General features: G+C 40.3%; 1 protein-coding gene across 1 annotated transcript; it reads right to left on the bottom strand.

The window, feature by feature from the left end:
• Positions 1–8,211: 8,211 nt before the first annotated feature.
• LOC146960751 (uncharacterized) lies at positions 8,212–11,526 on the bottom strand. The gene is made up of 10 exons (XM_085772090.1): positions 11,407–11,526; positions 11,239–11,316; positions 10,742–10,807; positions 10,518–10,658; positions 10,098–10,422; positions 9,693–9,978; positions 9,334–9,567; positions 9,081–9,166; positions 8,658–8,762; positions 8,212–8,409 (listed from the first exon to the last, which is right to left on the bottom strand). Exons 2-10 carry the CDS (start codon positions 11,268–11,270, stop codon positions 8,212–8,214), a joined length of 1,473 nt encoding a protein of 490 aa, XP_085628216.1. The 5' UTR covers positions 11,271–11,316; positions 11,407–11,526.
• Between the last annotated feature and the right edge of the window lie 2,209 nt (positions 11,527–13,735).

The following is a 13,735-nucleotide window of genomic DNA, read 5'->3' as shown; positions in this document are numbered from 1 at the left end:
TTACCAATGAAATACCAGTAATGCAATTACAGTTACATTTATGCCGTGATGTATTATGTGAAAGCAAAGATGCATCTCACGGGACTGAATGTCACAAAATGAAGATAAACCTATTGATGTAGGCTAATCGGTTTTTCTGGAACATCTGTATTGTGTTTACTGTACAATGACAATGACAACTAGAAAATTTCCTCTCGGGAAATTTTGAATGGGCCGCGGGGCTACTGCCGATTTTGCCATCTCTGTCAACATGGGAATCAAACCCACGATCTTAAGCGCAAGACAGAGCTGATCAGACAGACACATGATCATCTTTCTATAAGCACTGATATGGAGGAGCTGTAACCACATTAGGTTAACTGTGTGTGTGTGTGTGTGTGTGTGTGTGTGTGTGTGTGTGTGTGTGTGTGTGTGTGTGTGTGTGTGTGTGTGTGTGTGTGTGTGACACCAACAAGGTTTAACTTTAAAACCAGATTAAATCATGGTTTAAGTTTAAATTCTGTTGCACGTTAACTGTGTTTTAATCACATGAAGGTGTGTGTGTGTTTGTGTGTGTGTGTGTGTGTGTGTGTGACTGTAATCACATGAAGCTGGCTCTAGAGTCTGTGTGTGTGTGTGTGTGTGTGTGTGTGTGTGTGTGTGTGTGTGTGTGTGTGTGTGTGTGTGTGTGTGTGTGTGTGTGTGTGTGTGTGTGTGTGTGTGTGTGTGACTGTAATCACATGAAGCTGGCTCTAGAGTCTGTGTGTGTGTGTGACTGTAATCACATGAAGCTGGCTCTAGAGTCTGTGTGTGTGTGTGTGTGTGTGTGTGTGTGTGTGTGTGTGTGTGTGTGTGTGTGTGTGTGTGTGTGTGTGTGTGTGTGTGTGTGTGTGTGTGTGACTGTAATCACATGAAGCTGGCTCTAGAGTCTGTGTGTGTGTGTGTGTGTGTGACTGACTTGACACATAGTTAGTTAGTAGCTGCATCCTGTGTCAGTCTGATTTAGCTGTGTCTGTGTTTATAAACATTTAAACGAGCGCCAGGTGGATTGTTTATGAAGTTAACGAGCTCTGGCCTGAGGATCAAAGAGGTTACCACGGCGATAGGGGCCCCCGCAGGCTGAGACAGACAGAAACGTGGAGAAAAACAGCCATTTTCTGCCTCTAAACCGGTCTCACAATTAGGCCTAGCATGAGAAAACGGTAACTCCTATCAGAACAAAACACAGATCAACGTTGCTCTAAGGACTTACTGAAAATTTCGGTACGATTTGGTGTTTCTACAGTAAATATTTTGGCGACGCTGATAGTTTTAAAACATCAGGCCGTTCTGCTCCTCTCAGAAAATATTTGTATTGGACTCAATGAGGAGCAGGGACAGACGTGGCCGCACTCAGAGGCTGATTCTGTAAGTTCTGTAAGTCTCTCTGATATTTTGAGCACATGACATGAGAGATAACAAGTTTGTCTTACAAATTCTGAAAAAATTATGTCTGTAGAGTGTAAATTGTGGCCGTGCTCACAGTTTATCCAGAAAAAATACAGAATGTTTCTTCACTCTCTCCCACTCTAACCGATGATGTCACGCACTCTGACACGAACATTCTATGCAATACACACCCATTATAATCTCATAATTTCTCCAAAAATGATCATGGTCATTGATCAGGGATTGATCAAAAACTATATGACCTATCAAAACGTGGAGTAATGCGACAATACACAAGACTTGTGTCTACTGTTTAAAGTTTAAATGGAGTCTCTAGGTGAAAGTATGCCTGAGCAGTAGACGTTTGTTAAACTCCAATGATTGGTCTTTTTTCGCTCTTTTTTTTTCGCCCGTCCCATTGACTTACATGCAAAATTTTTGCGCAGTTTTTCGCGACTACGTCGCGAATAATTCGTACACTGTTGAGAAAAGTAATAGCACACCGATCCCGATCAAGACGCACGTTTTGATATATAATATGTCCTGCAACTCGAAGAGTTGCAGGACTAGATGCGAATCGAAAAAGCGTCCGGAAGATGAAAAATAACTAGAAAAAGCATTTCCAAGAATGGAAATGGTGTGACTGCTGATAGCAACTGAACGCTGTTGCAGAATTAGCAAATAGTGCAAGCAGTGATCACCATACAAATGTTTGACCAAGGTCGGAATCGAACCCACAACCTCATGGTCATTAGACTTCCACTCTGCCTCTAGGCCACAGTGCACACACAGTTGCAGAGACTGTTGTCTGTTAATGATCTGCACACTGTCAACATCAAGAAAGCTTGAGAGTCAAGCTTGAATGACTTAGAATGAAAATTTCTGTGAATTTCAGGCTGAGAGCAGCAGTTTCAACATGAAGCAAGTTATCAGAAGTCAACAGAGGACGACTGGGAAAATAATTCACTATAATTGTTGTTGAGGCAAGATTTGAACCAGCAACCTTCAGGTCTCCAGACCAGCAAGCTAACCACTAGGCTACAGACAGAGACAGTATATGAGGGGTAAAGAAAACCTTTGATAAGAGGATCACTGGCTTCTGCTTAAAAAAAAAAGTAAGGAATCGAACCCATGACCTCATGATCAATAAACCTTTACTCTGCCACTTCGCCACAGAGAGCACACACATAAGCATGTTGCCATTGTAATGTGATGATGTGCTGCAAACGGTGGCAGAAGCAATTAATGCGTCTCTTAACGAACACCTGTAACCAATTGAGGGTGGGGGAGGGGAGCAGAATTCAACATCACATAACAAGATTGCTCAGCCTGGATTCGAACTAGTGACCTTGGGGTTGGCAAACGGCCATCTTACCAACTGGACTACAGACAGAGTTGTGGAGAACTCTCAGCATTGGGCTGAGGCCACAGTGCACACACAGTTGCAGAGACTGTTGTCTGTTAATGATCTGCACACTGTCAACATCAAGAAAGCTTGAGAGTCAAGCTTGAATGACTTAGAATGAAAATGTCTGTGAATTTCAGGCTGAGCACTAACCATATGGCCACAGAGAACCTGAGTTACAATGAGCTTTATACTATGAGGAATCAAAGACTGTCCAATGACAGCTGAATAATTGGAATCAAAAGTCAAGCAATGAAGTGAAAAGACTGAGGCAGAAATCGAACCCATGACCATATGATCACTAAACCTTTACTCTGCCACTCGGCTACAGAGAGCACACTGCTTTCACAACTGTTGTCATTCATTGTAATGTGATGATGTGCTGCAAACTGGTATGAGTAATCAAGGAGATAACAAACACCTGTAACCAATTGAAGGCGGGGGAGGAGAGCAGAATTCAACATAACATAACAAGAGTTCTTCCCTTGGATTCGAACCAGTGACCTTAGGGTTGGCAAACATCCACCCTAACCCCTACACTACAGTGGAGTTGTGAAGAAGAGAGGTTGAGACTTTGATGAATGTGAGATTTTTTGTGAAAAAGTTAAATATTTTAAAAAGTATAAATAGTTAAAAAGAGAAAAGTAATGCCGATAAAGTTCAAAAAAGCTGCACGTTTTGATATATGAATTGTTGAAATAGCACAAAGTATGAAGGACTAGAAGAAGACCGTAAAAAGGCGGAAGAAAATGGCCAAACAGAAGAACAATAGTGTGACTGCTTCAGCAGTCACACTAACTAGAAAAAGCATTTCCAAGAATGGAAATGGTGTGACTGCTGATAGCAACTGAACGCTGTTGCAGAATTAGCAAATAGTGCAAGCAGTGATCACCATACAAATGTTTGACCAAGGTCAGAATCGAACCCACAACCTCATGGTCATTAGACTTCCACTCTGCCTCTAGGCCACAGTGCACACACAGTTGCAGAGACTGTTGTCTGTTAATGATCTGCACACTGTCTCACTCTGACATCAAGAAGGCTTGAGAGTCAAGCTTGAATGACTTAGAATGAAAATTTCTGTGAATTTCAGGCTGAGAGCAGCAGTTTCAACATGAAGCAAGTTATCAGAAGTCAACAGAGGACAACTGGGAAAATAATTCACTATAATTGTTGTTGAGGCAAGATTTGAACCAGCAACCTTCAGGTCTCCAGACCAGCAAGCTAACCACTAGGCTACAGACAGAGACAGTATGTGAGGGGTAAAGAAAACCTTTGATAAGAGGATCACTGGCTTCTGCTTAAAAAAAAAAGTAAGGAACCGAACCCATGACCTCATGATCAATAAACCTTTACTCTGCCACTTCGCCACAGAGAGCACAGACATAAGCATGTTTCAGACAGAGTTGTGGAGAATTCTCAGCATTGGGCTGAATGAGAGCAGAGAGCTCCCTGGCTGCATTTAAAAAATATTTAAAATTATTATCTAAGTCTCTTTGCATTTTTGACCAGAATTTTAGCCAGAAGACAAGTGTGGCTACAAAACTGGAGAAAATAATTTGTCTAGAGTTTAATTTGCAGAAAAAGTTAAATATTTGAAAAAGTATAAATAGTTAAAAAGAGAAAAGTAATGCCGATAAAGTTCAAAAAAAGCTGCACGTTTTGATATATGAATTGTTGAAATAGCACAACACCTAACACACTAACCATATGGCCACAGATAACCTGAGTTACAATGAGCTTTATACTATGAGGAATCAAAGACTGTCCAATGACAGCTGAATAATTGGAATCAAAAGTCAAGCAATGAAGTGAAAAGACTGAGGCAGGAATCGAACCCATGACCATATGATCACTAAACCTTTACTCTGCCACTCGGCTACAGAGAGCACACTGCTTTCAAATCTGTTGTCATTCATTGTAATGTGATGATGTGCTGCAAACTGGTATGAGTAATCAAGGAGATAACAAACACCTGTAACCAATTGAAGGCGGGGGAGGAGAGCAGAATTGAACATAACATTACAAGAATTCTTCCCTTGGATTCGAACCAGTGACCTTAGGGTTGGCAGGCAGTTACCCTAACCCCTACACTACAGTGGAGTTGTGAAGAAGAGAGGTTGAGACTTTGATGAATGTGAGATTTTTTGTGAAAAAGTTAAATATTTGAAAAAGTATAAATAGTTAAAAAGAGAAAAGTAATGCCGATAAAGTTCAAAAAAAGCTGCACGTTTTGATATATGAATTGTTGAAATAGCACAAAGTATGAAGGACTAGAAGAAGACCGTAAAAAGGCGGAAGAAAATGGCCAAACAGAAGAACAATAGTGTGACTGCTTCAGCAGTCACACTAACTAGAAAAAGCATTTCCAAGAATGGAAATGGTGTGACTGCTGACAGCAACTGAACGCTGTTGCAGAATTAGCAAATAGTGCAAGCTGTGATCACCATACAAATGTTTGACCAAGGTCAGAATCGAACCCACATCCTCATGGTCATTAGACTTCCACTCTGCCTCTAGGCCACAGTGCACACACAGTTGCAGAGACTGTTGTCTGTTAATGATCTGCACACTGTCAACATCAAGAAAGCTTGAGAGTCAAGCTTGAATGACTTGGAATGAAAATGTCTGTGAATTTCAGGCTGAGCACTAACCATATGGCCACAGAGAACCTGAGTTACAATGAGCTTTATACTATGAGGAATCAAAGACTGTCCAATGACAGCTGAATAATTGGAATCAAAAGTCAAGCAATGAAGTGAAAAGACTGAGGCAGGAATCGAACCCATGACCATATGATCACTAAACCTTTACTCTGCCACTCGGCTACAGAGAGCACACTGCTTTCAAAACTGTTGTCATTCATTTTAATGTGATGATGTGCTGCAAACTGGTATGAGTAATCAAGGAGATAACAAACACCTGTAACCAATTGAAGGCGGGGGAGGAGAGCAGAATTCAACATAACATAACAAGAGGTCTTCCCTTGGATTTGAACCAGTGATCTTAGGGTTGGCAAGCATCCACTCTAACCCCTACACTACAGTGGAGTTGTGAAGAAGAGAGGTTGAGACTTTGATGAATGTGAGATTTTTTGTGAAAAAGTTAAATATTTGAAAAAGTATAAATAGTTAAAAAGAGAAAAGTAATGCCGATAAAGTTCAAAAAAAGCTGCACGTTTTGATATATGAATTGTTGAAATAGCACAAAGTATGAAGGACTAGAAGAAGACCGTAAAAAGGCGGAAGAAAATGGCCAAACAGAAGAACATTAGTGTGACTGCTTCAGCAGTCACACTAATAAGAAAAAATCCACACAATAACAGTAGTGCCCACTGGTCCCTGCAGCTATTTCATAGCTGTTGGGACCAGTGCCCGGTGCGATTGCCCGCGGCCCTAATGAAGTCAAAATCACAGTGTATTAGATCTGAAAAATCTGAAAATGTTATGGACTTATACAGACTGACTGTTAGCCTATTTTTAAAGAAACTTACCACTTTGAAATCAAAGTTACAAGTTACATAACAATAATTTTTCATAACAGGAAGCACTCAACGCCCTGACTGCAGAGGAGGTGATGGACGTGTGTCTATTTTGTATGGACCGGGACCCTGGCCTGATACACCTGGCACTACGCCGAAACACACAGCTAACCCCAGCAGACCCTCCCACACCTGGCAGCCCACCCTGGTGTGTATGTGAAAACTGCAGGGACATGCCCACTGATGTGGAAAATCTCTGCTGCTCTCAGCAGCCACCGTGGTGCGTTTCAAGGCTGCCACATATGGAGGCATACATCTTAGCCCCTGGAGTCCTGCAGCTGGCGGTGGCCATATGGAATGATGTGCGGGCAGTAGATATTGCTCCACATCCGGGTGACAGAAATCGACAGTTCCGTCATGCTGCCTACCGCAATTTTGTTATGTGGCAGCATGGAGTGCTGGGTCAGGGAAACCGTGTGGTTATCCCGAGCTGCTGCGTGGTACGCATTCGCGAGAGTTTTCCTGACCCTCATGGGTTTTTATGTTGGCTTCCGCCCAAGCAGGGTTTAAGATTTTTTGTTCTTGTGTTTTAAAGTTACAAGTTATTTGTTTTATTCATATTTTTTTGAAAAATGTTATTTTTTACAAAAATGTTCTTTAAACTGTTGTATTTTTGAATAAATTATCTTTACATTCACCTTATTCTCTATGTTCTTGTTTTTAAATACAAAAACAACTGCAGTCTCTGCACCAGTTATAAGTCTATGAAACTTTATTATGTACAACTAAATTACAAATAGCTCCACAGACAGGGGCAGAGCCACCAACACACACTCTTCAGGGGCCTTGACTGGATTCTTGGTCCGGCAGAGATCGTCCTTAGAAAACACAATAGTGCAGACATTAGTATTATCTAATCAAATATGACTTTGACAAATTCATCATCAATGACATCATGATTTATAAATCACCTGTTCCTCGGCTGATTTGTGTCTGAAACAGCTCCTCCTTTGTTGGTGCAGGAATGCCAGAGAGAACTCCAAGGTCTCTTGGGTCTCCTGGTCTCTTGGGCATTGATGATGACATGCCCTCTTTGGAGGACAGCCTTTTCTTTAGCACAGCTCTTTGCATGTTGGGAATGTAGCTGTACTCCTTCTTTTCCTTCAGTACTTGGAGTGTCCACTTCCTTGACTTTTTGTGATACAGCTTCCGGTACCTTGTTGAATGTAAAAGTGTTAAAATTGAGCTCAAGCGTAAGTAATTTCAGATGAGTATTACAGCTATGATAGACATGTCTGCATTTATTCATTATTGTTTGTAATCAGAGTGAGGAAGTTTCATGTCATACACATTCAAAATGAAGTCATTAGTGTTGACAAGCAAGACTCATGAAAGTTTTTCTTTAAAAATTTCAACGTCAGCCACCGTTATGCTCTGCTTCTTTTGTATAATGATACCATGACACAGCTTATCACCATAAGAAATAGGGTTATGTCTGAATATCACAAAGTCTTGTCACAACACTATTCACTAAATTTCTGAAGCATCTGATGTCTTCATGTAGAACTTACTGATATTCTCCTGAGGATGTTTTCTTTGGTGATCGGCCAAGGTGGTGATTGTAGTCGAGGGCAGCTAAAAGGACCCGGGCTTCATAAACGGGGGGGAGAATCCGAAACGCTTCCCAGCATACATCAGTATGTGGTTGTGGTACGACTCAAGTTCTGCAGTTGACCTATGACATATGAAATGCAGGAAGAAAAGTATGTTTGAGAGGGGGAATAAGTGTACACATACACACCTGACAAATTCTTCAGATGCAAGACCAAAAATATAACATTATGGGCGTTAGTAAGATCATATTCCGACAATTTGCTGCTGAAAAGATGTTAGACAAATAAAAAATAAACAGATGACCTTACCTGAAAGTCAAGTACTTAGTTACAGTCTTGAGCCAGCGTTCATTCATGATAACTTCTGCCAGCTTCTGGTGTGCTGTGGATCCCTTCTCAATCAACGGCTTGTCTCTGCTGTCTGTCAAGGGGCCATGTGTACAGGCACCCAAAACCCAGGAGTGCTCTCCAGTCACGTGGTGTAAAACCCCAGTCCACATATCCTACAGATAAATAAAATAAAAGTCAGTAGAGCACTAATTATATGCAATGTCACAAAACTGCACCTGAAAGGCATGGCATTTATACATGGTAAACAACTTCATCAGCCACATAATTCACAACTTCAACAGCAACCACATGGATTAGCCTGGTCAAAGTCCTTTACATTGAAAGGTTAGGTTGAAGTAATCGTTACGTAAAATATTTCAAAGGTATTATTGAATTGTACAGGGGTTTGTATAATGCTTACAAAGAAAGTGTCGTAGTCATCGGCCGTCTTGCAACAATACCAAAAGTGGTTGCAAATGTCCCTGTTCCACTCATGGATGATAGTGCAGTCCTTGAGCTGACCTACCTGCAATTAGAATTGAAGACATAGTGTTTGTATAGGGAGTCTGAGTAACAGACTAAACTTCTGCAGAGTCTAAAACGTATAACGACCATTACTGCCTTTCCCATGCAAAAACTCCAGTACTGAAGCATACATTTTTCACGTGAGGGAGTTCTTCATGTTGCATGTTTGATTAGTTTAACAAATTTCAAATTTCATTGGCAGATTGTTTGAATTCATCAAAGATAATGTATGAATGAAAAGCATTTTTTTGAGTGAACATAAGTGCATATAGTGAGACTAATGTCCACATGTACACTACATTGGAAAAATATCACTTACGGCATGTAACTTTTTGGACAGGTTTTTGGATCCATGCCACATGTCAAATGAATGATGAACTCCACTGTCTTTGTATTTCCCCTTATCTGAAAAATGAAATACAAGAAAAAACGTTTGTGTTTGTAACATTTGTAATCCATAATAGTTGCAACTGCAAATCATTCAATGCATGCTTGATTTGTGTCTAATATCTAAAGCTCTCAAGTAGGTAGAGCAGCAGTAGAATTGGAAATGCAAGTACAAAGAGTCTTACTAAAAAGAGCTGCAATTTGGACATGGGCGTCCGTGCAGAACTCTGACAGCTTCACTTCTTGACACAGGGTGTCAAATGTGCGGATGAATGCCTCTCTTTCCATGATAACTGAATTCCTTGCAGTCTCTCTTTTGTCCATGTTGAACACGCAGATAATCTCTTTACTATCGTTATCCATGGTTGTGTACGTACAATACTGTGCGCTGAAACCAGGACTGTCCATTCGACCATCACCTGTAAAAAAGAAATGAATAAAAGAAAAAAACTACATGTTAGCCTAAGAATTACTGATTGCCCCGGATTGTAATGATACCTTGTACACATCTATTTTGACTGTGCATTGTGAGAGAGACACTTACCAAGGGCTACGACACTGGCTTTCTTTTGGAGTCGAGTGATTATCTCACTCCTCTTTTGTTTGTACACATCTTTAATTGTGTCAATGCAGTACAGGCCTTGAATTTTGTGGAAGGTAGTCCTGTTCACCATGCCCATATTCATGAATTTGAATAGGAGAGCAATCTTTGTGTAATTGTTTCCTGAAAGGAGTACATTACAAGACAAAAGAAAGTCTCCAACCAGCATTCCAAAATTGATATAGGGCTGGGAAGTCCATTTCCACACGGTGTGACCATGAACACAAACCTGAAATTCACAAGTATTACATAATCACAATTAAAACATATCAACAGTTTGAAAACATTATTATTGATAATCACAGCAATACAAAACAAAAAAAGGTGAACTAGGCAATAAAGACTCACCCATTCAATTATGGCTGCCGTGCCCCTTGATGTAATACGAACATCAAAAGGTTTGGGTGCTCCACATTTTGCCATGGTGTTGCGATTGAACACTGTGCACACTTCATCTGGTAGCTGAAGATGGGCCACTAATTGTTGCAGAGACATGTTGTAAGCAATGTAGGCTGGATCATCGATAATGTCATCCTTGACTGGGACATCAGTGGCTGGATCTGGAGCTGCTATGCTATCTGGGCCATCCTCTCCCACATCATGGACAGTTTCGTCAACACTGACTTCTGGAACATGATCAATATTCATTTTTGACCTAAGGGCACCACCAGACCTGTTGGGATGATGACAAAAGCAAACAATCAAGCATAAGCACAACCATACTCATTTTACTGACTGCATCCCGTATATGTATTCACAATAACTTACTTGACATAAATGCGGGGCACAAAATCATCATCACTTTCATCGTCGTCCTCACTGTCAAATTCCCGTGTACAATCTTCCTCAGAAGATGACAGTGGCCAATCTTGGATCTCTGGAAGCCAAGTGTCGTCTTCCCAGTCAAGGCTAAAAAAAATAAGAGGTGTGTTATACTTCAGCCAATAACTGTAGTTTTTATGTGTCATACACACACACAAACAGTAACTTACGTTGCATTATGGATGCTGTTGAACTCCTCTACATCGAAGACCTCATTCAAATCAACTGAGCACATACTGGAAAAAATAAAGAAAAAAGAGGCTGCATGTGTTATGCATACTACAGAGGAAAAAAAATGAAGACATGTAAATTTGCATTTATGTATTATACTGTGCTTCCATTTTTTTCCTACTTCCTTATTTCCAGTTTTCAATATTTAGTAATTGAAGAACAAAATGTACAACATCTCAAAGGAGTTCAGGCAAAAGCATCTGTCCTAGCCTGGTCAGATGCCAGCATGAACTGATGAAGCCTCTTGGACAATTAGCCTAAACGTATTCACAGACAAATAAACAAGTGCAGTTGCTTCAACAAAATTTACTGCTAGCAACTATCTGTCTAAGCAGCAATCACACATAGTATTCTAAACAACAACTCTGGATGTCTGAGCACTGCCTTCAGACAAGTTATCTTGCAAAATCAACAGGTAACAACAATACACACAGACCTCGCCTCCAATTGACGAATAGCTTCCTCCATGGGGATATCTTCCTCTAGCTGCTGAGCCAAGTCACCGTCATCTTCCCTGGCGAAAACAAAGAAATCAATATGATATTCTGACCGATCTGAAATGACCATAGCAGCCACATACTCACATGAAACTACAGCCTGTTACCTGTCAGGAGAACTAATGGTGACGCTGGACAGCGACGATGGGGGTGGGGGACGCTTTCCGCGGGGCTTGAGAGGCGTCGATGTTGTGTTGTCTTTCTCAAAGCTACATTATGACAGATACGCAATTATCGCTAAAAGAGCATATTTCAACATACTAGTGGCTACTGTACAACGGCTGGGGAGCTAGCTTGATGTAAAAACACGTAATTATGCCACTGAGTAAAATGTTGCTTACCTGTCCAGTAGGAGAAAAGCTAAATCCGCATCATTTTTTACACCCAGGATTGTCCTCAGATTTCTCCATCGATCGAAAGCGTCACCAATATAAATGCGGGTCTTCAGCTTAGTATCCCTTCTTTTCTTTTCTTCTTGTTTATCTGCATCCGTTTTTTTGCGTTTTGCTTTCTTTTTTGTGTATGCCGTCTGTGGCAGCGCTGGAATCGGTAGTTTCCCTTCCTCCGCCATGTTGGTTTTGGTGTATGCGCGTGCACAGGCAGGGAGCACGGCCGTTCTGCCTCCTGATTGGATAACACTTGTATCCCAGAAGAAATTTTTTCTCCTCGGGTTACAGCAGAGCAGAGTGACGGAGAGACTCGTGTTCCGGTCGAAACACTCTATGTAAATGATTGCTGACGGAAAATATGACTAATTAGGACTTATATTAACAAAAACATTTCACTGATATCTCCTTTAAGCCTGCACCCAGCTGGTTCCTGTGGTTCCCTCTCCCCCTAGTGTCAACAAGTAAGCAATACAAGTCACCACAAAAAGTGTGTTTTTACTGCCCCAGTTTTAATGTAATAATGTTTTATTCTATTTCTATTCTTTCAAATGTCCTTGTTAATTTAAGCCATGACTGGTGGTTGTGGGATGTTTACTTCTGGAGTTTTAAAGGAAAATAACAATATAATGCAGGCGAAAATAGGTAAATTCCTGTTTGGATGGGTTTTGGACACTAAATATTAATCCCCATAAATTAAATTTTCAAACGGCATTTTACTTATGTAACTAATGTTCCTAAAAGCCATCAAGTTTGTGATTGGCCCCAATAGGTTATCTGTTGGAAAAAAAAAAAAGTCTCACTAAAATCTTGCAGTGTGCATTTTAGCCAAATTGGACAATTTTGGACAGGTTTTGCACACTGGACATCACCAAGGGACACTCTTTGGAAAAACTCTATAGTGCCTCAGTAGTTTTACATATCAACCCAAAATTTGGTACATATGTGGACAGGGAGTGTGTGAACCATATATGTAAAATCCAACCTGTTTTATAATTAGGATTTTTGAAATATCACCTTTTCACCAAAAATTTCAATATTTTATAGATATAGATGTAAAGGGACAAAGGTTGTCTTTCATTTAAGCCATAAACCATAGTTGTGGGATTAGTACTTCTGTGGTTATAAAGCTTTAATTGCAGTGATACAAAAACAGGCGAAAATTGCCAAAAATGGCCTCTGCATGAAGAGGTTAAAATGCAACTTGAGCGTTGAACAAAGGACACAACTTTGTTCACCTCCCCCACATCACATGTGGTTGGTCTTAGAGGCCATCTTGGAGGCCATTTGGTTGTAATTACCTTTGTCTCAGGACAGAGCAACCATCCTCCATCTTTCCCATTGTCTGAGTTCACACTTCACACCTCACAGACACATGGTCACCGACATAATAGCCATACACTCTCACCAACACACACACACACACACACACACACACACGTGTACATAGTGTATGTAGCTTGTCTTAGTTTCATGTTTTGTTATTCCATTTTCTAGATGTGTCCAATAAACTTCCTTGAAACTTTACTTGTCTGTTAATGTTGTACAATAGTGAGTATGCCAACCTCTACGCAGTAGAACTTCTAAATCCTTCAACTTTGCAGCTATTGATAATGTTAATTTGTTTATAATTATTAATTTAATCATTAAACAAGGTTCTATATTAATAGTTAGCACACCCTTATGAGACTGATTTTGGTACATTGGCTGTCTGGTGCCCCGAGGTGGATTTAATAAAATTAAATCCCATTAATAATTTTTTGTAGTAATTATTAATATTTTGGTATTGATATTTTACTAATTTGATAGCCAATAACCCTCTTAATAACACTTTTCTTATAAGTTGGTATAACCCCAACATAAATGGTGCTTCCGTTGTGAGGCATCTAAATATTCTTAACACTTTCTCTTTAGTTGTGCTAGAGCACAACATTAAATGGTTTCCCCGTGCGAGACATAATTACACTTTCTCTTTAGTTGTGCTAGAGCACAACACACCACACAAGAATACAACAGCGGTAACTATCAATCTCTCGCCATGAAAATATGT

This window comes from Trachurus japonicus, unplaced genomic scaffold (assembly GCF_045865225.1).
Source record: "Trachurus japonicus isolate A0001 unplaced genomic scaffold, Traja_1.0 AP030036.1".
Lineage (NCBI taxonomy): Eukaryota > Metazoa > Chordata > Actinopteri > Carangiformes > Carangidae > Trachurus > Trachurus japonicus.
The sequence above is the reverse complement of the archived record's forward strand: the minus strand, read 5'-3'. Positions and strand labels throughout refer to the sequence as shown.

Bases quoted from the DNA above. Each gene is read 5' to 3' on its own strand.
- LOC146960751 (XM_085772090.1), bottom strand. From the start codon at position 11,270: ATGGAGGAAGCTATTCGTCAATTGGAGGCGAG. The intron at 8,763-9,080 runs GTAAGTGATATT...TTCTAATTGCAG, and splicing joins TGTCCAAAAAGTTACATGCC to GTAGGTCAGCTCAAGGACTG. The intron at 8,410-8,657 runs GTAAGCATTATA...ATTTATCTGTAG, and splicing joins ATGACTACGACACTTTCTTT to GATATGTGGACTGGGGTTTT.